The sequence below is a fragment of the Muscardinus avellanarius genome (genome assembly GCF_963383645.1).
Source record: "Muscardinus avellanarius genome assembly, chromosome: 3".
Lineage (NCBI taxonomy): Eukaryota > Metazoa > Chordata > Mammalia > Rodentia > Gliridae > Muscardinus > Muscardinus avellanarius.
This window is the reverse complement of record NC_137788.1, coordinates 25,708,945-25,734,300: the sequence shown is the minus strand read 5'-3', so window position 1 is coordinate 25,734,300 and position 25,356 is coordinate 25,708,945. Positions and strand designations below refer to the sequence as shown.

At 39.9% G+C, this 25,356-nt stretch overlaps 1 protein-coding gene across 4 annotated transcripts; it reads left to right on the top strand.

Annotated features, from left to right (window-relative positions):
* Nucleotides 1-3,150: 3,150 nt before the first annotated feature.
* On the top strand, nt 3,151-20,216 carry PTP4A2 (protein tyrosine phosphatase 4A2; the record flags this gene model as incomplete). Of its 4 annotated transcripts, none has more annotated exons than XM_080693208.1 (5): nt 3,151-3,246; nt 6,646-6,738; nt 15,538-15,629; nt 17,456-17,530; nt 20,042-20,216. In XM_080693208.1, the coding sequence occupies 5 exons, from the start codon at nt 3,151-3,153 to the stop codon at nt 20,148-20,150; spliced, it is 465 nt and encodes a 154-aa protein (XP_080549334.1). In that variant the 3' UTR covers nt 20,151-20,216. The 4 variants fall into 4 exon arrangements, with proteins under 4 accessions (XP_080549334.1, XP_080549333.1, XP_080549336.1 ...); XM_080693207.1 differs by having other exon boundaries at nt 15,499-15,629; XM_080693210.1 differs by lacking the exon at nt 6,646-6,738 and having other exon boundaries at nt 15,499-15,629.
* Nucleotides 20,217-25,356: the final 5,140 nt, after the last annotated feature.

Below are 25,356 nucleotides of genomic sequence, written 5' to 3'. Positions count from 1 at the left end.
TATTTATTTTTGCCAGAGATCAAACCCAGGTTCTCATGCATACCAGACAAGTGTTCTACCACTAAGTTGTACCACCATATTCAAGACTTTTAAATAAACATTTATGCCGGGCATGGTGGCACATGCTGTAATCCCAGTATTGGAGGCTGAGACAGGAGAATCACAGGCTGAGACAGGAGAATCACAGGTTTGTGGGCAGCCTCAGCAATTTTGTGAGACCCTCTGCAACTTAGTGATGCCCTGTTTCAAAATAAAAAGTAAACTAGGGCTGGGGGTATAGCTTGGAAGTAGAATACTCCTGGATTCCATTTCCAGTACCACACATGGACAAAAATAAATATTTATTGGTGGCTGAGGGAAGAGGCAAGTCAAAGAACTTAGACGTGGTCTCTGATTCGAGAGGAATTTATAGATATGTTGACATTCTCCAACTGACTTAGCTATGGATTACTCTGTTTCTAAGAAGCAGGTCTAAAATAACGTTAAAAATTCTGCCACTTCTCTTTCTTACCTTGCATTTTAATAGGGATTAATGTTTGGGGAGGGGAATACTATGTGAATCAGTGACCTTCAAATGATTTTGTACTCTTAAGACAGTGATAGGAAAAATAGTAAAAAGGTGAACTGGATTAGAAAGACATTAGAAATACATTAGCCGATTCAGCAGGCATTGGTGATATGTTGTTTTTAAAAAAAAAAACTTGGCTAGCTGGATATGGTGGCCTACACTTGTCCAGTACTTAGGCGGCTGAGACAGGAGGATCACAGATTTGAAGCCAGCCTCAGCAGCTTAGTGAGGCTCTCAGCAACTTTGTGAGACCCTGTTTTCAAATAAAAATTAAAAGGTCTTGGGGTATAGCCTGGAGGTAGAAGGCCCCTAGGTTCTGTGTCCAGTAACACACACACACACACACACACACACACACACACACACACACACACACCTAACAGAAGACTTTGATTTGAATTTGGGCTCAATAAATTTGTGTGACCTTAAGACAAGTCATTTCACTTCTCTGATACCCTTTCCTCCTTCCTCATTCTTCACGTGTTTTTTGCATGTGTACTGGAAATTGTACCCAGAGGCATTCTACTGCTAAGCTACATCCTCAGATTTATCTTTTAATTTGAAACAGGATCTAAGTTGCAGAAGGCCTTGCTAAATTGCCGAGGCTGTCTTCCAACCTGTGATCCTCCTGTTTTAGTTTCCCAAGTACTGGGATTACAAGTGTGCACCACTACCACCTAGCTTGTAATTTTTATTTTTAAAATTTTTTAAAATTTTTAATTTTTTGCAGTACTGAGGATGGAACCTAGGGGCATTCTACCTCTGAGCTACACCCTCAGCCCTGTTTTTTATTTTGAAACAGAGTCTCACTGAGTTGCAAAGGGCCTCACTAAGTAGCTGAGGCTGTCGGCAAACCTGTGATCCTCCTGTCTCAGCCTCTCAAATGCTGGGATTAAAAGTGTGTGCCATCATGCCAATTAGTAATTTTTAAAAAGTGCTTTATGATCATTGTTGTAATTTGGGGTCAGTGTGTGTACTTTTTATTGTTGTTGTTGAGTGGTACTAGGGATTGAATCTAGGGGCATTCTATCTCCAAGGTACATTCCCAGCCTTTTTTTTTTTTTTTTTTTTTTTAATTTCAAACAAGGTTTCATTAGGTTACTGAGAGGCTCTATAAACTGATGAGATTGGCTGCAAACCTGTGAGTCTCCTGTCTCAGCTTCCCAAGTACTGGTATTACAGATGTGCACCCACGCGCACTTAGTGAGACCCTATTTCTAAATAAGAAACAAAATCGGGCTGGGGGTTTAGATTAGAGGTAAAATGCCTCTTGGTTCAATCCCTAGTGCCACCAAAAAAAAAAAAAAAAAGATGATTTAAATGCATTTTTACATATGGTCATTTAAAAATGAGTTTGAAATAATCTTACTCGCACAGAATCTTCATTGAACTCTGTTATTTTATTCTTGTGGTACTGGGGATGGAACCCAGGGGCCTTCTACCACCAGACTATACCCCCAGACCTATTTTATATTTTATTTGGAAACAGGGTCTCACAAAGTTGCTGAGAGCCTCACTAAGTAGCTGAGGCTGGCTTTGAGTCTGCATGATCCTCCTGTCTCAGCTTCACCCAGTTCGGACTCAGTTTTTTAAAAAACAGATTTTAGTCTCTGACCACCCCCCCGGGGGGGGGGGAATGGAACCCAGGGGCATTCTACCTCCAAGCTACACCCACAGCCCTATTTTTTGTTTTTTATTTTGAAACGGGTATCACTAGGTAGCAGAGGCTGGCTGTGAACCTTGATCCTCCTGTCTCAGCCTCCCAAATGCTGGGATTACAAGAGTGCGCCACCACGCCGGCTCACTAGTCTCTGATGTTTAGAACTCTTGGGTATACCCCTTTAACTTATTCTTTATAGGTGGCATTAGTTTCGAATAGTGACATTTCATGTGTCTTTGGCTCTTAAAGTATGTATTCTTGACTTCATGCATTATGTTTACGATGCTGTCATCCTCATTTCATTGTACTTATGCTTCTCTCCCCCAGGTTTTTCGTTGGAATATACGTTGCACATTTATGGCGATTCTGAGCGTGAGGGCAGACTTCTGCCAGGCTCAGCACAGTGTTTTTGCTGACAAGTGAGCTTGGGGGTTCGATGTGCCATAATTAACATTGCCTTGAAGACTCTGGACACCGAGACTGGCCTCAGAAATAGTTGGCTTTTTTTTTTTATTGCAAGCATATTTCTTTTAATGACTCCAGTAAAATTAAGCATCAAGTAAACAAAAGTGGAAAACAACCAACACTTTTAACTTGTCTCACTAGTGCCTAAATGTAGTAAAGGCTGCTTAAGTTTGTATGTAGCTGGATTTTTTTGGAGCCTGAAGGAATCAATCTGCAGGCATTGAGGCCCAAGTTGAATTTGTATTCAAGTGGATTCTAACTACTTTTCCTTATCTCGAAGAGAGAAGCTTCATAAAGAATAAGTTGACTAGAGAAGATACTGATTGATAATAGGCATTTTAGTGATCTTTTTAATGTTTTCTGCTGTGAAACATTTCAAGATTTATTGATTTTTTTTCATTTTCCCCATCACACTCACTCATTCACACACGCACGCTCACACTTTTTATTTGCCATAATGAACCGTCCAGCCCCTGTGGAGATCTCCTATGAAAATATGCGTTTTTTGATAACTCATAATCCTACCAATGCTACTCTCAACAAGTTCACAGAGGTAAGATTATAGCAGTCTGCTGCTTGAGTTGATTTAGGTATAATCCTATTAAAACTTACAGCTTTCTTTAAAAATCCCTGTAATTGGGGTACAGATGTTTATCCTGCCAGTCCTGGCTTGAATTGGGTTGAAATAGTTAAAATAGAATTTTGAAGTTGGGCATGGTGGGAGGCTGAGACAGGAAGATCACAGTTTGTGGATTGTGGATAGCCTCAGCTACTTAGGCCCTCTGCAACTCAGAGAGGCCCTGTTTCAAAATAAAGAATTTAAAAAAAAAATCAGGCTTGAGGTGTAGCTCATAGGTAGAATGCCCCTTGGTTCCATTCCCAGTACCTAAAAAAAAGAATTTTGAAAGAATATTTATGTAACTTTGAGATACTATAGAGATGATCTAGTACCTTCTTGTGTCCTTTCTAATATTTATTAATTCCTTATCATATTTTCAAAATAAAAGTAACATTTATTTATTACAGTATGTACTTAGCATTGTAGTAAGCAATGTTAATACATCATGCAATAAGCAGTATTTGTGTTTAAGGTCACAGACACTCATGGGAACCTTTTGGGATATAGGTACTATTATTATTTTTCTTTAACCAATGACAAAACAGATTTAGGGCCATTTGGTAACTTGTCTAATGGTATATTGTACATGGAAAGACTGGCACTTAATCCCCGTGTCATACTAAAACCTATACTTTACTGCAAATGAAAAGGCACTCCAGAACTACTTTAGTAATAATAGTCATCATATACAAGGATACAGAAACTGAGAGGAAGGAAGGTTGTTAGAGGTAGCATTATGTCAAGTCCTTAACTTTTTAATCATTCCAAGGTTGTTCAGTTGGTATATTTATGGAGTAGCATTAGAGAGCTAGGTGATTTTCTAGGGATTACAGGTGGCAAAGCTGAGGTCAAAGAGATTTTTTACTTAATCACAAATTCTTTTTTTTTTTTTTTTTACAAATTCTTATTATAAATTCTGTCACATCTTGAGTGAATGACAGCTATAGAGTTCTTTTTTAATTTGGAAACGGGGTCTCTTAAGCCAGCGAGGCTGGCTTCAAACCTGCGCGATCCTCCTGTCTCCGCCTCCCAAGCGTGGGGATTACAAGCGTGCACCACCATGCCTGGCTATAGAGTTCATTTTAATGGAATTTTATTTGTATTTTGAAACCTAATTTTAATTCCTGTAACTCAAGGGAGAATGGTGACACACATCTGTAATCCCAGCTACTTGGAGGGCTTATGAGTTTGAGGCCAGCCTGGATACTTTAGTAAGACCCTATATGAAAAAGTAAAAGGAGCCAGGAATATAAGCTCAGAGGTAGAGTGCCCCTGGGTTCTATATATAATACCTAGCCGGGCGTGGTGGCACACGCTTGTAATCCCTGCACTTGGGAGGCTGAGGCAGGAGGATCGCACAGGTTCGAAGCCAGCCTCGGGTACTTAGTGAGACCCTGTTTCCAAATAAAATATAAAATAGGTCTGGGAGTATAGCCCGGAGGTAGAAAGCTTCTGGGTTCCACCCCTAGTACCACCCCCCCAAAAAAAATTTTTACACCTCATATTTCAAATGATGGTACGTTTACTTTCCTGGAGCCAGACCTTTAGAAATTAAAATATCTTTCTTTACTCTTAGGATAACTGAATGAGACCCTCCCCCCACCCCCCAGTCCTGGGGATGGAACCCAGGGTCATTGTAACTCCGAGCTACGCCCCTAACCCTATTTTTTAGTATTTTTAGTTTTGAAACAGGGTTCTTACTGAGTTGCCAAGGGCCTCACTAAGTAGCTGAATCTGTCTGCGAACCAAGATCCTATGGTCTCCGCTTCCTGAATGCTGGGATTACAAGCGTGCGCTACTACGCCTGGCCTTGATAGAGACTTTTTATAGATCACTGTTGCTGCTTATTATATACTTACAATTCTTTTAGGTTCTTAACTTTATGTACATGGTGTACAACTTGATTCCAAGTCTGTATGCCTGACTGAATTACATGATACTATTTTTAGCCTGTGGATTCCTTGGCTTTGGACACTAGAAGTGGCATAGGCTACTCTCCTCCAACTATAAAAAGATAGTGGTCCCTTGAAGATAGGCATGCAGTAAGGGTTTATATGAGAGGAGTAAAGCTTCGGGCTATAATTGTGTGTTAAATGTCTTTATTTATTTATTTATTTTTTCATTTTTCCTTTTTTTTGTGTGGTACTGGGGATGGAACCCAGAGGTTCCATTCTACCTCTGAGCTACACCCCAGCCTTATTTTTTATTCTTTATTTTGAAACCGGGTCTCACTGAGTTGCAAAGAGGAGTCCTCACTAAGTAGCTGAGGCTGGCCTGGCCGTGAACCGTGATCATCGGTCTCAGCTTCCCAAATGCTGGGATTACAAGTGCACGCCATCACACCTGGCGTCATCCCTTTGTTTTTGAACCGTTAATATTATTTCCATCTTTCAACATTCCAAAAAGGTTTGTGATGAATATGCTGCTACCTGAATCTTTGTATATTCTTAATTATTTTCTTTACATGCCCAGAAGTAGAATTTCTAGGTCATAGAAATTTCTCTGTGTGTGTGTGTGAGATACTGGGGATTAAACCTAGAGACATTCTACCTCTGAGCTACATCCCCAGCCCTATTTTATTTTTATTTATTTTTAAATTTTTCATTGGTTCATTGTGGTCATACATCTTTTTTTTTTTTTTTTTTTTTTTTGGTGGTACTGGGGATGGAACCCAAGGGAATTCTACCTCTGAGCCCTATGTTTTTTTATTTTGAAACAGGGTCTCACTGAGTTGCAAAGGCCTCACTAAGTAGCTGAGGCTGTCCATGAACCATGATCCTCCTGTCTCAGCCTCCCAGATGCAGGGATTACAAGCTTGTGCCACCATGTCTGGCTAGTCATACATCTTAATGGAGTACAAGATGGTAGAGGCATACATGTACACATCACCCAATTAGCCCTTACCTAATTCCCACCCCATTTTCTCCTGTGCACCTCCTTCTCATGTTTGGCTTAGTGATTGACTTTGATATTTATTTTTATTTTGAAACAGGGTCTCACTAGGCTGATGAGGGTCTCACTACTTGCGGAGGCTGTCTTTGAACCTGTGATTCTCCTGTCAGCCTCAAGTACTATAATTATAAGGGTGTGCCACTGCACCTGACTTCTTAGCCAGTTTTTTGTTGTTAGCTACCAAATTAACTTTTTAAGATGAGCCTTAATTACTTTCCACTGAAAGTATGTTAGTGTCCATTATATATGTTACTACAATAAGAAAGATTTTGACCTTTGTCTAAGGAAGAGATTATTATTTACATTTACAGTTGTATTATTTTTAAGGCTTTGTATTGCAGGTTCCAAAGCAAGTTTTCTTAAAATTGTTTTTCTTTAAAGGAACTGAAGAAGTATGGAGTGACAACTTTGGTTCGAGTTTGTGATGCTACGTATGATAAAGCTCCAGTTGAAAAAGAAGGAATTCACGTCCTAGTGAGTGTGTAGTGTTTTAGCTTTTTTGCTGCAGATAAATTGTACCTTTCAAACAAATGTAATTATAAAACTTGGCACTCGGTAATTTTGCTTTTCAAGCTTATATTGATAGCATTTGGTGGGGGGGGGGTTGGGGTACTATGGATTGAACAGGGTTTCAACCACTGAGCTACATCCCCAGCCCTTTTTTATTTTATTTTATTTTTTTTATTTTGAAACTGGGTCTCACTAAGTTCAGAGAGCCTAAATTGTTTAGGCTGTGGCTGCAAACCTACAATCCTCCTGTTTCAAGAACTGGGATTACAAGCATGTTCCACCATATCTGGTAATAAAAATCTTTTTTTTTTTTTTTTGTGGTACTGGGGGTGAAAAACGCCAGGGGCATTCTACCTCCGGGCTACACTCCCACATCTATTTTATATTTTATTTGGAAACAGGGTCTCACTAAGTTGCTGAGAGCCTCACTAAGTAGCTGTGCTGGCTTCGAACCTGCATAATCCTCCTGTCTCTGCCTCCCAAGCACTAGAACTACAAGTGTGTACCATCACACCTGGCTGGTAATAACAATCTTTTAAAAATTCTTTGGATTAGCCAGGCATAGTGGCACAGGTCTACATTGTAGGTTTGAAACCAGCCTCAGCAGTAATTAGCAAGACCCTCAGCAAATTAGTGAGACCCTATTTTCAAATAAAATATAAAATAGGGCATGGAGTATAGCTCAGAGGTAGAATGCCCCTGAGTTTAATCTCCAGAATCACTACCAAAAAACAAAACAAACAAATAAACAAAACTCTTTGGATTAACACATTGGCAGTTTGTGTTCCTGAAGTCTACAAATGCAGAGTATTTAAGCAAAATTTGCTGCACACTTATTTAAAAAAAAATGGGATTTTACATTTTTTCAAGAAATTAGTATAGTATTTAGCTTTTATTCTAGATTACTCCTTTGAATCTAATTGAAAACAATATCCATCAGAAATTCTTACCTCAAGCCGGGTGTGGTGGTACACATTTGTAATCCTAGCATTTGGGAGGCTGAGACAGGAGGATTGCAGTTTGTGGCCAGTCTCAGCTACTTATTGAGGCCTTTGCAACTCAGTGAGACCCTGTTTCAAAATAAAGAATAAAGAATAGGGCTGGGGTGTAGCTTGGAGGTAGAATCCCCTGGGTTCCATCCCCAGTAACCCCCCCCCCCACACACACACACACAAATCCTAGCTAGGTGCAGTGGTGCAGACTTATAATCCCAGTATGTGGGAGGCTAAGACAGGATGATCTGGGTTCAAGGCCAGCCTCAGCCACTATCTCAAAAATAAAGAATAAAAAATTGATCTGGTGGCATGGCTTGGAGGTAGAATGCCCTTGTGTTCAATTCCCAGCACCAAAAAATTGATCTGGTGGCATGGCTTGGAGGTAGAATGCCCTTGTGTTCAATTCCCAGCACCACCACCCCCAAAAATAAGAAAGAAAAATTCTTAACTCACATATAGAAAAATCCTCTGCCACTTTGTAAGTGCTAGATTAGTTACTTAGTATCTTGTCGATAATTTGTAGGGGATCAAAAGGGTGGGAGGAAAGGCTGATGAGAGGAGAGAGAAAAAGCATCTTGCTATATTGGTCAGCATAGTTTCTCTGACACTTTGGCTGGTTTCTGAGGATCTTGTGATATTAAATGTCTATCATAGTTCAGTTTGAACACAAAGTATCTGAAATTACTTTAAATTCCTCCTTAATTCCTAAATATGTTGTTTCCTTGTAGAAAACAGGAGCCTCAGATATGATTTTATACCTTCTTCCCTAAATAGTTGTCTGAATCTCAGGGGTGGCTTTTAGGAGTGTATTACGAAATAACTATAGTCTTAGATATTGTAGGCCTATTTGATTTGATTATAGGGATGCAAGGTAGTAAGATGAGAACTGGAAAATTTTTAGTTTGGTAGGAAGAAAGTAATGAGAAAGGTTATGTTTTTATGTAGTTCTATAGTTTCTATTACATTGGTCAGTGGTTGGGAAGGCAGTTTATTTATTTAGTTTTTATTTTTTATTTTTTTGTGGTACTGAGTGTGGATCTCAGGGGCTTTCTACCTCCGGGCTATCCTCCCAGACCTATTTTATACTTTATTTGGAAATGTTCTCACTAAGTTGCTGAGAGCCTTACTCAATAGCTGAGGCTGGCTTCGAACTTGTGCGATCCTTCTATCTCAGCCTCCCAAGTATTGGAATTACAAGCATGTGTCACCACGCCCAGCTGGGAAGGCAGTTTATACAGTCAATTTCCTGTTGGTATGACAGCTAAGTCATGTCTGATACATAACTGTATCCTCACTTCTGTCTGGGTAAAAAATATAAAAACAAAATAGCCAAGCAGTGTTTCTTTTTTATTTTATTTTTATTTATTTATTTATTTTTGGTGGTACTGGGGTTCCTGGAAACCCTTCTACCTCCGGGCTACACTCCCAGACCTACTTTTATATTTTTATTTGGAAACAGGGTCTCTTAAGCCAGTGAGGCTGGCTTCGAATCTGCACGATCCTCCTGTCTCTGCTTCCCAATCCTGGGGATTAGCCATGCCCAGCGTTTTTTTAATTTCACTGTTGTTACTTTTTTTTTTTTAGTACTGGAGATTGATCCCTGAGGCATTCTGCCTCCAACTACATCCCTAGCCTGATTTCTTTTCTTTTTTGGAAACAGTCTAGCTAGATTGCTGAGAGCCTTGCTAAGTTGGTGGAAGCTGGCATTGAACCTGTAATACTCCTGTCTCAGCTTCCCAAGTAGTACTAGGATTATAGACTTGTGTCACCATGTCTGAACTTCTGTCACCCTGTCTGGCCAAACATTGTTTCTTAAAATTTTGTTTTAAGCGTGGTGGTGCACGCTTGTAATCCCCCCCTCCCTGCTTGGGAGGTGGAGACCGGAGGATCGTGCAGGTTCGAAGCCAGCCTCGCTGTCTTAAGAGACCCTGTTTCCAAAATAGGTCTGGGAGTATAGCCCGGAGGTAGAAGGGTTTCCAGGAACCTTGGTACCACCAAAAAAAAAATTTTTTTGTTTTTGTTTTAAGCCAGTCGTAGTGGTGCATACTTGTAATCCCGGTATTTGGGAGGCTCAGACAGTAGGATCAAGAGTTCAAGGACAGCCTCAGCAACTTAGTGAGGCCTTCACCAATTTAGTGAGAAAAAAAATTGTTACTATTATCTATTATGGCATGATATTAATTTGCATGCATTCCCCCCCCCTTTTTTTTCAGTTCTGGGGATTGAATTCAGGGGCATTCTACCTTCGAACTATACCTCCAGCCCTATTTTTTAGTCTTTATTTTGAAACAGGTTCTCACTGAGTGCAAAGGGCCTCACTAAGTAGCTGAGGCTGGCCGTGAACCTGCTATCCTCCTTGTATCAGCCTCCTAAATGCTGGGATTACAAACGTGCACCATCATGCCTGGCTCTCCCACCTCTATTTTTTAATTCTTTATTTTGAAGCAGGATCTCACTAAGTTGTGGAGGGCCTCGCTAAGTAGCTGAGGCGGCTGTGAACCTTCGATTCTTCTGTCTTAGCCTCCAAAGTACTGGGATTACAAGCATGTGCCACTACACTTGGCTTTTGCATTCCTATTTTTAATTTATGATCTATAAGCTGAAAATCACTGTAGGGTTTTGCAGAGTTTCTGAGAGCCTTGCTAAATTGCTGAGGCTGGCTTTGAAAGTACAATCCTCCTGTCTCAGCCTCCTGAGTACTGGGATTATAGGCATGCACCACCATGCAGTTCCTGTGTTGTTTAATTCTTTGGGGGCTGGTATGAGGGATTGAACGCTGGGGCATTCTACCTCAAAGCTATACTCCCCTCCCCCCCCTTTTTTTTGTTGTACTGGGGATGGAACCCAGGGCCATTCTACCTCCTAGCTACACCCCCAGCCCTATTTTTATTCTTTAATTTGAAACAGTGTCTCAATGAGTTGCAAAGGGCCTCACTAATTGAGGCTTTTTGTGAACTGTATCCTTCTGTCACATCCTCCTAAATGTTAGGATTACCAGCATATGCCACCACGCCTGGCTCACTGAGTTGCAAAGGATCTCACTAAGTAGCCAAGACTGTCCACAAACCGTAATCCTTTGGTCTCAGCCTCCTGAATGCTGGGATTACAAGCGTGTGTCACCATGCCCAGCTTTCTAACCCCCCCCACCTTTTTTTTTTTTTTTTTTGGTGGTACTGGGCTTCCTGGAAAACCTACCTCCGGGCTACACTCCCAGACCTATTTTGTATTTTTATTTGGAAACAAGGTCTCTTAAACCAGCGAGGCTGGCTTCGAACCTGCGTGATCCTCCTGTCTCCGCCTCCCTAGCGTGGGGATTACAAGTGTTTGTCACCATGCCCGCCCTATTTTTTAATATTTATTTTGAAACAGAGTCTCACTAAATTGCAGAGGACCTTGCTAAATTAGCTAAGGCTAGCCATGAACTATGATTCTCCTGTCTCAGCCTCCCAATTACTGGGATTACAAGTGTGCATCACCGGGCCTGGCTGGCTTCCTGTGGTTTTGCCTGTAATCTCAGTACCTAGGAGGTTGAGACAAGAGAATGACAGGTTTGAGGCTATTCACAGCAACTCAGTGATACACTATTTCAAAATATAAAAAGGACTGGGGGATATAGCTGGGAGGTAGAATGCCTCTGGGTTCAATCCCCAGTACCAAAACAAAAAACTAAAAGGGAAAAACATTTTTTTGTGTGTGTGTGGCACTGGGGTTGGAACCCAGAGGCTTTCTACCTCCAGGCTATACTCCCAGACCTATTTTATATTTTATTTGGAAACAGGTTCTCACTAAGTTGCTGAGAGCCTCACTAAGTAGCTGAGGCTGGCTTTGAAACCTTTGCGATCCTCCTGTCTCAGCCTCCCAAGCGTGGGGATTACAAGCGTGTGCCACCATGCCCGGCTAGGGAAAAACAATGTTAAAGTCTGAAATTAAGCTGAAACAAGCGTATTTTCCTAAATTGTGAGTATATTCTGCAGAGGCTAGTTGCAAAAACTTGTTTTGATATGTAGCAGGGTGAGAAAATAATTTTGGCTTGACCATTGAGTTTGTAATTTTGGTAAATAAATATCTTCATGAAATAGAAATGAACTACAGAATCTGAACTTGTTTGTAGAATATAATGGTAGATCTGGGATTTTTCTTTCAGACCTTTAAATTTATTTTTGTTTTGTGGTCAAATAACATTAAAGCTCTCCTGTCTCAGCCTTCCAAGTACTGGGATTACAATCGTGTGTCACTAGTCCCAGCTTCCTGTGTTAAGCTTGAAAAAGCAAGGACATTGGTGTTGAGCTTGGAAGTTTCTTTCCTCACACAAATTTAAGATGGAGTTAATTTACATTTACTAGGTGAAGAAAGTTTGAAACATTTTAGTATAAGAGAATTTCAGCTGGATGTGGCACCTTGTCTCTAAACCCAGTACTGAGACTGGAGGATTGCAAGTTTATGGCCAACCCTAGCAATTTAGTGAAGCCCTCTCCAATTTAGTGAGACCCTTTTTCTAAATAAAAAATAAAATAGATCTGGTGATGTAGCTCAGAGGTAGAATGCCTCTGGACTCAGTCCCCATTACTCTACATATAAAAAAAGACACCCCCCCCCAACCAGGTAAGACTTTTCAATCCTTTGCTCTTGCAAATCCAAGGCCATTGGAATAGACTTAGGCTAATGGTGGTGTCAGCTGTGTGGATGTGTTGTGTGGATGTGTGCACGCATGCACGCTTTGGATTGAACCTAGGGGCATTTTACCTCCAGATTACATCCCTAGTCCTAGTTTTTATTTCTTATTTGGAAATAGGGTCTTGCTATGTTGCTGATGAAGTCTCACTTAAGTTGCTGAGGCAGGCTTTGAACCTATGATCTTGTCTTAGCCTTCCAAGTACTGGGATTACAGGTGTGTGCCACCGCACCTGGCTTCAGCTGTGTTAGTTTGAGGTGCTGATATTTCTAAATAATTAATGCTTTTGCATGTGGGGTACACAGGGTAGTGTTAAACTGGAATTGAGCCCAGGGTCTCCAGCGTGCTAGGCAAGTGCTTTACTGCTGAGCTACATTCCCAGCCCAATAATAATAATAATAATAATAATAATAATAATAATAATAATAATAATAATAATGCTCCTCCTCCTTTAAAAAAATACAAAAAAAAAAAAACATAAGTAAGAAGCCAGGCGTGGTGGCGCATATTTGTAATCCTAGCATTTTGGGAGACTGAGATAGGAGGATCAAGATTCGCAGACAGCCTCAGCTACTTAGTGAGGTCCTTTGCAACTTAGACCCTATTTCAGAATTAAGAATGAAAAACAGGGCTGGGAGTGTAACTCAGAGGTAGAATGCCCCTGAGTTTCATCCCCAGTACCAAAAAAGAAAAAGAAAAAAAAAAGAAACACACTTGCTTGCTTGCTTGTTTGTTTGTTTGTTTTTCTTTTTTGTGTATGTGTGGTACTGGGGATGGAATTTAGGGGCAGTTCTACCTCTGAGCTACATCCCCAGCCCTAATATATATATTCTTTATTTATTTATATTTATATTATATTTATATTTTTTATATATATTTATTTATTTATTTATTTATTTTGCAGTACTGGGGATGGAACCTAGGGACATTCTACCTCCAAGCTATACCCCCAGCCTTATTTTTTATTCTTTATTTTGAAACAGGGTCTCACTAAGTTGCAAAGGGCCTCACTAAGTAAGTACCTGAGGCTATCTGCAAACCAGGAGTCTCCTGTCTCAGCCTCCCAAGTACTGGGATTACAAACATGCACCACCATGCCAGGCTCTATTTTTACTTTTAAATTGAAACAGGGTCTTGCTATGTTGATGAGTCACAGTACTTGTTGAGATTGTCCTCGAAGCTGCCATCTTCCTGTCTCAGCTTCCCAAGTAATGGGATTAAAAACACGTGCCACACCAAGCTCTTACTGTTTTCTTTGTAGATGCATTTTAGGGAGTATTAGAGGAAGTAAGTTCAACTAAGGTGCTTAGGTTTTATTGCTATTTACAGTTACATTCTGTAGTAACATACATACATTTATTTTATTAATATTATCTATCTTTGGTGCTTGGGATCAAACCTAGAGGCACTCTATTTACAAGCTGCATTCTCAGCCAAATTTTGTTTCTTATTTGGAAACAGGGTTTCACTAAGTTCTGAGAGCCTAAATTGCAGAGGCTGGCTTTGAACCTGTGATCCTCCTGTCCCGGCCTCCCAAGTACTAGGATTACAAACATGTACCAACATGCCCAGCCTGTAGTGACATATATAATAACATTTAGAGTCTTTTAATTATGGGGTATAGTTGAGAATTCAAATGTAATGTGTTGTGGCTAATGGGCTCCATGAAAAGTCCTAGTGGTGCCAATAAAAGTGCAAGAATTAATTTAGTACTCTCTTCCTTCTCTAGTATCTTAAAGTGTTTTTAGCCAGTCTCATTAGAATAGCATTGTTTTAAGAAAATTCCCCAACAGCATTTTTGCATTTCTGTCCTTGGGAAGAGCAAGAGTGAGAGTGTATAAAATGTGAGCAGGGCTTCTTTGTATTGGTTTCTTAGGCCCTCTTGCTAGTTAACAAAGAAGATAAACTCCTGCCTACGACCCAAATTGAAGGATACAAAAAGAGAAAAAGGACACTTGAGAAAATGGGCTCCATTTGCTCAGGAGCCTATCGTGTGGCACTGTCCTTGTCAAAAGGGAGATGTATAATTTAGGCAAAGGTTTACATTTTTTGCTTCTTGCCTTTTTTAATTTAATAAACACAGATGATAGTATGTTGGTTAGCTTCATTAATTATTGAATTTATTCATTCTCAAAAGATATAATAATTAGACTAATTTGGGGATAATCCTCAAAAATAGAAGCCAGTGAGACCCCATTGGTATACTTTGCCACTGTCGATTTTTAGAGTCATGTTGACGTGTTTGCCCTCTTTTACGTGGTCTTGGCTTTAATTATAGGTTTCTCTATTATGTCTTAGTGTACTATTCAGATAAAGTATTTGTGAGAGCATTAACTCTTATGACTGATAAAATTATTTTTGTAAAAAATTACATGCCTGTAATGCTGATTGTATTTCATTGAGAAGACTAATTTATTTGGTAAATTTAAATACCAATCTTGGATATAATTTTTTTTTTTTTTTTTTTTTTTTTTTGCGGGTCTGGGGATGGAACCCAGGGGCATTTGACCTCCGGGCTACACCCCCTGCCCTATTTTTTATTCTTTATTTTGAAACCGGGTCTCACTGAGTTGCAGAGGGCCTCACTAAGTAGCTGAGGCTGTCCGCGAACCGAGATCCTCCAGGTCTCAGCCTCCCGAATGCTGGGATTACAAGCGTGCGCCACCACGCCCGGCTCTTGGATATAATTTTTTAACAATGCCTAGAATTGTGTTAGGAATATATGAGCCAGGCGTGGTAGTGCATGTCTGTAATCCTAGTACTTGGGAGGCTGACACAGAAGGATCACAGGTTCCAGGTCAGCCTTAGCAATGTAGCGAGACTTGCAGGAACCTAGTGAGACCTGTTTCAAAAACAAAAAAAGGTGGGGGTACTGGGAATGTAGCTTGGAGATAGAATACTCCTGGGCTTAATTCTCAGTGCAAAAAAAGGAAAAAAGTCAGGTGTATGTGGCATAATTAGTTCAATTAGGCCTACTCTATTATGTGTAGCTCTTCTGCATTAGGATGTTAGTTTTGAAAAAATATTAATTTAATGTAAGAGGTCATTTCTTTTCAGGATTGGCCATTTGACGATGGAGCTCCACCCCCTAATCAGATAGTAGATGATTGGCTGAACTTGTTAAAATCCAAATTTCGTGAAGAGCCAGGTTGCTGTGTTGCAGTGCATTGTGTTGCAGGATTGGGAAGGTAAACACTTAGCCTTTTGTCTGAATTCATTATCATGACTAAAGGAAGCCAGTTGAAAATTTCACTCTGGTAGAAATTTGCATGTATTACACTAAATATTAAATTACTGGAAAGGAAATGAGAGCAAAAGCTAGTATAATAACTTCTCCTAACAGTCCTTGTGTTTCATCTGGTTGTCTGATTCTGGTACCATAATGCATGTAATGAGTTGTTTAGTTTCCTTTTCAAGTAATCAAAGATTTGGTCATTGAAATGAGCAACAAAATTAAATTTATTTTAGAGGATATATGTATCATTCGAAGACTATATACGTACATGGTTAATTTTGGATTGAGATGAAAGGAACATTAATAGGTAGAGAGTAGATGACTGAACTTTAAACTCTTGAAAGGAAATGTAAAGACAGAGTTAACTTTGATTTCCTTTCCTTCTGAACATTGCTTGGAATGGTATTGTAACACCCTCATCAACAGCAGATTAAATGCCAATTTATGGTGTGCACTTTGTCCCAAAACATTTGTGCGTTGCCTTTGCCTCGAGGTGGTGGTGACTCAGGCTGTTAGCTCCATTTAGCCCTTGTAGTGTGTTATTATTTCTTCATAAGGTCAAAAGTTTCAGTCTTTATCCTGAAAGCTAAAGATAGTGTTATAACATTACTTGGGGTCAATTTTATTACAATCAGCTATTCTAGTTAGGTAGTCTAAAGTTGATGCTTTGTAATGAGCTTTTAAAAAACATCATTTTGAGCCGGATGTGGTGGCACACGTTTGTACTCCCAGTACTTGGGAGGCTGACAGGAGGATCCCAGGTTTGCGGCCAGTCTCAGCTACTTAAATGCCCCTGGGTTCTATCCCAACTAGCATGTCCTCGTGTACACACACACACACACACACACACACACACACAATTTTCTTTTGATAGATTTTCTTTTGAATAGAGAACTATCTCTAATTATCAACTCTTTGGCACTCTATTAGCTCATCAAAAGGTTTTGTTGAAATCTAGTATTTTTAGCATTTGATAAGGAAATAATAAGTTGATTTGTAATGAAATTCTGAGATACTTAAGATAGTATACTTGGCTATTATTTTACCATGATAATAGCTAAAGACTAGTGAAGAAGTTTTTATGGTAGATGATGATAACTTATAATGTGGGACTGTTTTAAAAAGTAAACCTTTCTTAGAGATTTAGGATGCATTGCTTTACTAAAAATAAGATAATGTCATACATGCAATAATTAGAGATTTTCTGTATAGGAAAATGTTAGGCATGTTATTATATGGAGAAAGTGAGATCGGCTTTGGATTTTTTTAGTAATATGTAATCCTGGGTTTCATTGTTTGTTTCTTTACTTATTTATTTATTTTTATGGTACTGGGGATTGAACCAGGGATGTTCTACCTCTGAGCTACACCCCCAGCCCTATTTTTTATTTATTTTGAAATAGGGTCTCATTAAGTTGCAGAGGGCCTCACTAAGTATAGCTGAGGGTGGCTAAGAACCTTTGATCCTCTTGTCTCAACCTTCCAAATACTAGAATTATATAAGTATGTACCACCATGCCCAGCTTTAATCCTGGATTTAAAAAAATTCTTTAGCTGGGCATGGTGTTGCGAATCTGTAATCCTTCTACTTGAGAAGCTGAGCAGAAGGATTGCAGGTTCAAGGCTAGCCTTAGCAACAAGGGGCTGGGAGGTATAATGCAGAAATAGAGTGCTCCTAGGTTCAATCCCCAATACCAAAAAAGAAAAAGAAAAGAAAATTAAGAAAGAAAAGGAAATTAAAAAGCTTGCAGATATTTACAAATGGTTTTCTCTCTGCAGAGCACCTGTGCTAGTGGCACTTGCTTTGATTGAATGTGGAATGAAGTATGAAGATGCCGTTCAATTTATAAGACAGTGAGTATGAAGTTTTAAACACCTGAGATAAGATCATGAATGATGAAGGAATTAGGAAAAGTATCTATTTGTAGTATGGAGTAATTTGCTTAAAGTATTATTTGAAGATATAAAAATTTTACAGCAAGATATAAAGGGATTCAGTACTATTGGCTCCTAGGTTTAAAGATTTTCTTATTTGAGTTTCAAGTTTACACATTATAGGATATATACAATATATGATTTGACTATGTAGAAATCTTGAAAATGAATAAGTAGTGTTTCATTGATCTAGTGTCTCTTTTAATAGATTCCAAAATACCTTCCAAATGCAACTTTGTGTGAACAAGAGCGAAGAAGAATGTATAGAGGAGCAGTTTAGTCACTGTGGACTCAGAGGGGACCTGTTTAGGCCTAATAGCAAGACGGGAGTGCCCAGACAGAATCTTGACATTGATCTGAAATAACAGAATTGTGCAGAATTTGTTGGCAATTATTGTCTTGCCCTTTCAACCCTTTCTTTTAAAAAAAGAAAAGGAAGGAACTGGGCATGGTGGTGCACACTTATAATCCCAGTACTTGGGAGCTGAGGCAGGATTGTAGGTTTGAGGACAACTCTCATTAGCCTATTTCAAAATAAAAATAAAATTGAACTAGAAGTGTAGCTCAGGTGGAATGCTTGTGGGTTCAGTTCCCAGTGCCACAAAAAATCAAAAACAAGAACAACGTAACAGAGGGCATGAAATATATGGTAGCAGGATTAGGGTAGCAGCATTTCAGAAAATTCCATCTGTGTATGTCTTGAGCCAGCTGTGTCATCTTAATGTTTTGAGTTTTTTTTATTCCTGTCTGTCCAACCTTCCACCTCTGAGTGGACTTCAGCCCTTTTTAGTTTCTGTTTTGAAACAATTTAGCTAGGTTGCTGAGAGTCTCACTGAATTGCTGAGGCTATACTTCAACCTTTGAACCTATCTCAGCCTTCTAAGTATAGGGACTACAGACATGTGCTACCATACCCCGTCTTCCTTTTCTTGTAATCTGAAGAATATTAATCTAATCCCAGTTTTTGAGAGGTGGAGACAGGAGAATTGCAGGTTCAAGGACAGCCTTAGCAATTTAGCAAGACCCTGAAATAAAAAATGGAAGAAAAAAGAGGGGTTGGGAGTTTTGTAAAATGCCCTTGAGTTCAGCCCACAGTACCAAGATTGGAAAAAGTGTAATCAGATGCCTCTGGATAAATCCAATCCTGTGTGTGTGTGTGTGTGTGTATCACTGGAAATTAATCCCAGGGACATTTTACCTCTGAGCTACACTCCTAGCTCAATTTTATTTTTTATTTGGAAAGAGGGTCTCACAAAGTTGCAGAGAGCCGGCCTAAATTGCCCGAGCTGGCTTTGAACCGGGATCCTCCTGTCTCATCCTCTCAAATACTGGGATTATAAGCAAGCACTACCACACCTGGCTCCTTCCCTTTTTGTACTGAGGATTGAACCCAGTGGTACTCTACCTCTGAACTGAATCCTCCTTTGCTTTTTTTTTTTTTTTTTTTTTTTTAAAGTTTTAGTTTGCTGGGCATGATGGCAACACTTATAATTCTGATACTTGGGAGGCTGAGACAGGATTGCAGCTTCAGGGCCTAGCCTCAGCAACCTTGTGAAACCTTCTTTCAAAATGAATAATAAAAAATAGGGCTAGGGATATAATTCAGAGATAGAATGCCCTTGGGTTCAATCCTTGTCCCACTAAATAAATAAATAAATAAACAAACAAATAAGTAAGTAAGTTTTATTTTGAGACAGGATCTTGATAAATTGCCAAGGCTGGCCTTGAAATTTATAACCTTCTGCCTCAGCCTCCCAAGAAAGTTGGATTACAGGCATGTACTACCACTCCTGTAGGGGTGTATCTGGTTCATTGTGATTTTTGTTTAAATACACTATAATGACAATCAGCAGGAAAATTTTAGGAAAGTTTAGAGAGTTTATGTTGCAACTTAGATATTTAAAAAGTGATGTGGTAGAAGCTGGCGCATGGTGGTGCACGCCTATAATCTCAGCATTTGGGAAACTTAGAAGGATCGCAGTTCAAGGACAGCCTTAACCACTTAGTGAGGCCCTTTGCAACTCAGTGAGACCTGGTTTCAAAATAAAGAATAAAAAATAGGGCTGGAGGTGTAGCGCGGAGGTAGAATGCCCCTGAGTTCCATCCCCAGTACTGCCAAAAAAAAAAAAAAAAAAGGTGATGTAGTTTGGGAAATATGTTGAGTTTAGCAGAATGGAGTTAGTTATACCAGGTGTAGTGGCGTATGCTTGTAATCCCAGTACTTGGGAGGCTGAGATAGGAGGATCACACAGTTTCAAAGCCAGCCTCAGCTACTTAGTGAGGCTTTCAGCAACTTAATGAGACCCTGTTTCAAAAAAAAAAAAAAAAAAATGGAGTTAGTTAGGAAGGCATTAAGCTATAAATAATAAACTTCAGTGAATCATACATCTCCTTCTTATATGATAAAGTTTTTCATTCTTGTATTTTCAGAAAAAGAAGGGGAGCATTCAATTCCAAACAGCTGCTTTACTTGGAGAAATACCGACCTAAGATGCGATTACGCTTCAGAGATACCAATGGGCATTGCTGTGTTCAGTAGAAAGAAAGATAAATGAAGGCTTACACATTGTGGCATTTAGAGGGAACTCTGGTACCTGGAAATGTGAATCTGGAATCTTACCTGTGTCATCAAAGTAGTGATGGGTTCAGTACTACTCAACCACTCTCCTGTTGATTGGGAAAAAGCAAACAAGGAAAACCCTCTATAACATGAATAAAATGTTTAAGAAAAGAAAAAGAGAAAGAAAAAAGGGATTGATTTAGTGAAGGATGATTTTGCTCCTGGTTTTGGAGTTTTTATTCCTGCCAGGATTGGATTATTTTAAAAATATTTTTTAACTTTTTCAGAATAGGTCTCCAAGGAAAACCAGCAGAATATTAGCCTGTGCAGAACCATCTGTTTGTGGAGCACACTTTTCCATTATGCTTGGCACATAGGTTTCCCAGTGGTGGGATTTTTCGGGGGGGGAGGAAGAGGCACATGTTCCCACTCTTCTTTCCTTTCTCTTACCCCTTCCTTCTCCAATACATTTTATAGATGGAGTAGGAGAAGCCCTGTTGCTGTAGATTTGCGTGCAGTCTGGCAGCCTTAAGCCCACCTGGGCAATTTTAGAGGAAAACAAAACAAAAACCAAAAACACCCCCCAAAAATTATATATATAAAATTTGATCCAGGTGGCTTTTATTTTTATTTTTTTTTTTTTTTATTTTTTGGTGGTACTGGGGTTCCTGGAGGCCCTTCTACCTCTGGGCTACACTCCCAGACCTATTTCTGCATTTTTATTTGGAAACAGGGTCTCCTAAGCCAGCGCGCGGGGCTAGCTTCGAACCTGCGTGATCCTCCTGTCTCTGCCTCCCAAGCGCGGGGATTACAAGCGTGCGCCACCACGCCCGGCTAGGTGGCTTTTATTGATAACGGGGTGTTCATGTTAGTTTCTTTTTCTCAAAGCCCTGATCTAACGTTAGGCAAAGTAGCCAAGAGCCTTTGTTTTGGTAAATTAGTGGGGAAATGGCATTTAAAGAGGTGTCTCTCTTCTCAAAGAACTTAGCTGAGATTAGAGGTCTTCCCTTTTCCAAGCAATGGAGCTAAGTGGGTATCCCAGAAACTTGTTTTTTGAAGAGGACGACTCCAGGCCATCACTAAAGATGTGTCCAGGCAGAGAATTAGCATACTTTTTACAAACCATAGAACTGTGGGCTGTAGCACTACTCTGATCTTCTGTTTAATGATGTCAGAGAATGCTGGTAGCTTGAAACTTTTACTTTAGGACTTATTCTTTGAATTTTCAGAAGCAGTCAAAGGACAACAAATTTGTAATATTTTGGTTGAGAAATTTGTACTCTGAATTTTCAGAAACGGTCAAAGAAGCAATAGGAAAGTCACAATATTTTGGTCTTGAGAAACGCCTGTGGTGTTCATTTTCTGAACTGCTCCCTAAACAGTTTAATTTAACCACTGATTGCCTTGTTATTTTTCCTACTAGGTTCTTCTTGAGATTTAAAAAAAAAAAAATCACCCATTCAGAACCAGCAATGCCTAGTGAGTACATATCTATAGTCTATAACAAGGCAGAAGGGAGACATGGAACAACCCAGTGAATAACAACAGGACTATGTTGCTTTTGAAGGGGTCTAACAGCACATCTTGCAGAGTCTGTGCTGGGTTCAATATGCTGATTTAGAAAAGCTGTTTTTTCTCATTTTTGGAATGTAGTTATGACCAGGTTGCATGGATAAAACAAGTAGAGGAGGTAAACCATCAGAAGGACTCTTATACTCTTTCCACCTAACTATTACATAATAGTGCCCTGCTTCTAAGGCTCTGGATACAGGCTTAGAGTCATCTTGTCTTGCTGGAATTTTGCTATGCAGAGTCATAAACTCCCCATTTGTTAGCATCAGCTAGGCCAGTAAGGAGTGGACTGGGACCTTGTCTCACACTGATGATACCTCAGACGTTGGCCGGCTGTGTGACTGCCTATTTCCTATTGCTGGAGTTGTTTTGACTTTTAACTAATGCAAATCTGTGGGTTCTCTCCTTTATCCCAGGAAACAAAACAAAATAATAATGCTTTTTGACATTGTTTCTGGAATTTTAAAGTAAAAATTATGGTACTATCCAAAATCTTTTATTTCTCAATACAACAATAGATTTCTTAAATATTCAACATCAAAATATTATTCCAAGTTCAGATAGACTTGATTCCAAAGGTTTGGATCAATATCATCAGAAACCTTTTTCATTTGACAAGCTCTGAATTTTGTTGTTTGGGAGGAGAGAGCGTGAGAGTGCTTGTGTGTGTGAATGTGTGTATGTGTGTGTCTGTGTGCGTGCACACACACAGCATCTTTCAGCATCAGTGCCTGCCTGAGTTAGGAAAATTACATTCCTGGTTCTGTGTGAGGAGAAAGGTGTATAAAGCAACATGAAACATTATCCCTCATTGGTTTTAAATTACAGACTAATGTTCACTGTTCTTAGAACTGGATTTTTTCCCTCAAAATTAAAACTTTTTTCCTTTGGATTTAATGAAGTATTGCTAGCTGAAACCAGTTTGACATGGTGAGAGTAGTGTCAGACTGATGAAAGGTGTGCAGCCTGATTTAAAACCAAACCCTTGAGCCCTTTTGAAGAACAATAAAACATATTTTACATGCTTTTTGTGCATTTTTTCCTCCTCCCACAAATTGAGTTTCATTTGTCTGCTTTTCTCTGTTTACTATTTTCTCAAGGCCTGTTTTGGGCTAATTTACTACAAGTAGATAAAATAATTGAAGGTTGGGAAGTTCAAAGATTTCTTGCTACCCAGGTGTTCAGTAAGGGTAAACTTGTAGTTCGGATACACCTGCTACATGTTTTGGTTCTTGAATACAACAGTGTTGAAATCAGCATCTTTCAAAGGATTTATTTCCACCATAGATTTTGATGAAGCATTGCAACATTTTATTTAAACTTAAAAAGCAAAGTAGCAACCTTATGTATCAGTGGACTTTGGGGTGGAAGGACTCCCTTTAGCCATGGGTCAGCATTCATCCATTCTGACAACTTATGTACTTCAGATATTAAGAATTAAAAAGTAAGGCACAAAGCCGGGCCTGCCTGGTGGTGCACGCTTGTAATCCCAGCATTCAGGAGGCTGAGACAGGAGGATCGCAGTGCGCAGACAGCCTCAATTACTTAGTGAGGCCCTTTGCAATTCACTGAGACCCTGTTTTCAACATAAAGAATAAAAAATAAGGTTGGGGGTGTGCTCGGAGGTAGCATGCCCTTGGGTTCCACCCCCAGTACCCCCCCACCCCCCCAAAAAAAAGCAGAGAACCTTTCCTGGCTGAGATCGGAGAGATGCAATGTTGCTGGGTGTGGAGGTAAAGGAACTGGCCATAAGCCAGGGATTACATACAGCCTTTGGAAGATGGGAGAGGTAAGGAAACAGACCTCCCTCCACCCTACCCCCCAGCGCCTTCAAGAAGGGGCACAGCCTGCCAACACCACCTCGGGCCCACATGGGCCTCTACAGAACTGTAAGATAATTTATTTTAAGTCACTGAGTTTGTGGTATTTTGTTATAGCAACAGAAATGTCTTGTAGGATGCCGGATTTAAATTTCCACCCAGTTTAGCCACATCTCAGGTAGTTTCTGGTTATTAGCTTTTCCATTGTCTCTGTCTGCCTGAATGCCTCCTTGACATGTTATGAATGTCTTATAGTTTTTTTTTTTTAAATTAGGAATTGAACCTCCAAGCTACATCCCCAGCCCTTTTTAACTTTTATTTTGAAACAGTCTTGCTAGATTGTTGAGGGCCTCAGCAAGTTGCTGAGGCTCATCTTGAATCTGTGATCTTCCTGTCTCAGCCTCTCAAGTACTGGGATTATACCACACCTGGGTCTTTTTTTTTTTTTTTTGGAGGTACTGGGGATAGAACCCAGGGACATTCTATCTCCAAGCTTCACTCCCAGCCCTATTTTTTATTCTTTATTTTGAAACAGGGTCTCAGTTGCTGAGGGCCTCACTAAACTGAGGCTATCCATGAACCTGTGATCCTCCTGTCTCAGCCTCCCGAATCCTGGGATTACAAGTGTGCACCACCACGCCCAGCCATCATAGTTCAAATTTAACTTCACTTCCTGATCAGATGTAACTTCAGTCAGGCTGTTCACAACCACCCTGTTTAAAAATGGCATCGCCACACTATCAATCTGCTATTGTCTTGCTCTGCTTTAACCACCATCCCGTACACTTGGTATAAGCTCCCAAGGAGATGGGTGCTTTCCTCTGCTGTGTGTCTTGTTTGCCACATCTTCAGCATAAGCGCACAGTAGATAGAGTATGGGCACTGACAGAAGCATAGATAAACCACGATGCTCTAGTGCTATGGAGTAACTACAGCTGCCCTGAAGCACATTGTGAAATTCCACAGCGGTCATGTTTGAACTGGGGTTTAAAGTAGGAAGCAGTAGAGTTTAATGCACGATAACAGCTCTCACATCTACTAGGATGGATATAAAGATGGTCAATAACTCTTGGCAAGAACATGGAGAGATTGAAAACATACATTGCTGCTGGTAAGGTACAGAGGTGGTGCAGCCACATTTGAGAATGGCTTGGCAGAATATCAGAATGTTAAATGTAGTGTTGTCATGTCACCCAGCAATTCCAATATATTTAACATCCACTTCTAGAAACATACCTGAGAACGGAAAACTGGTTGCCTGGGATGGGGATGGAAAATGCGTGCTAATAGGAGTTTCTTTGGGGGGTTATGAAAGTGTTCTGGAATAAATGATGTTTGGACAACTGTGAAATATTTTTCTTCTTTTGGTGATGGTACTAGGTACTGAATTTAGAGATATTCTACCTCTGAGCCACATCCCCGGCCCTTTTTATTTTTTGTTTTGAAAGAGCCTCACTAGGTTGCTGGGAGTTTTGCTGTGTTGCCAAGGCTGTCCTCAAACCTGTAATCCTTCCATCTCCGCCTCAGTACACACATATACCACTATGCCTGGCCAGTGTGACTTTTAAGTGCCATTGAGTTGTACCCTTAAAAAGGTTGGGGAAGCTGGGTATGGTGACACGCTTGTAATCCCTTGGAAGGCTAACAGGAGGATCACAGGTTCAAAGCCAGCCTTGGCAATTTAGCAAGGCTCTTAGCAACCTGGTGAGATCCTGTTTCCAAGTAAAATAAAATCAGGCTGGGGGTATAACTTGGAGGTAGAAAGTCTCTGGATTCAATATCCAGTGCCCCCC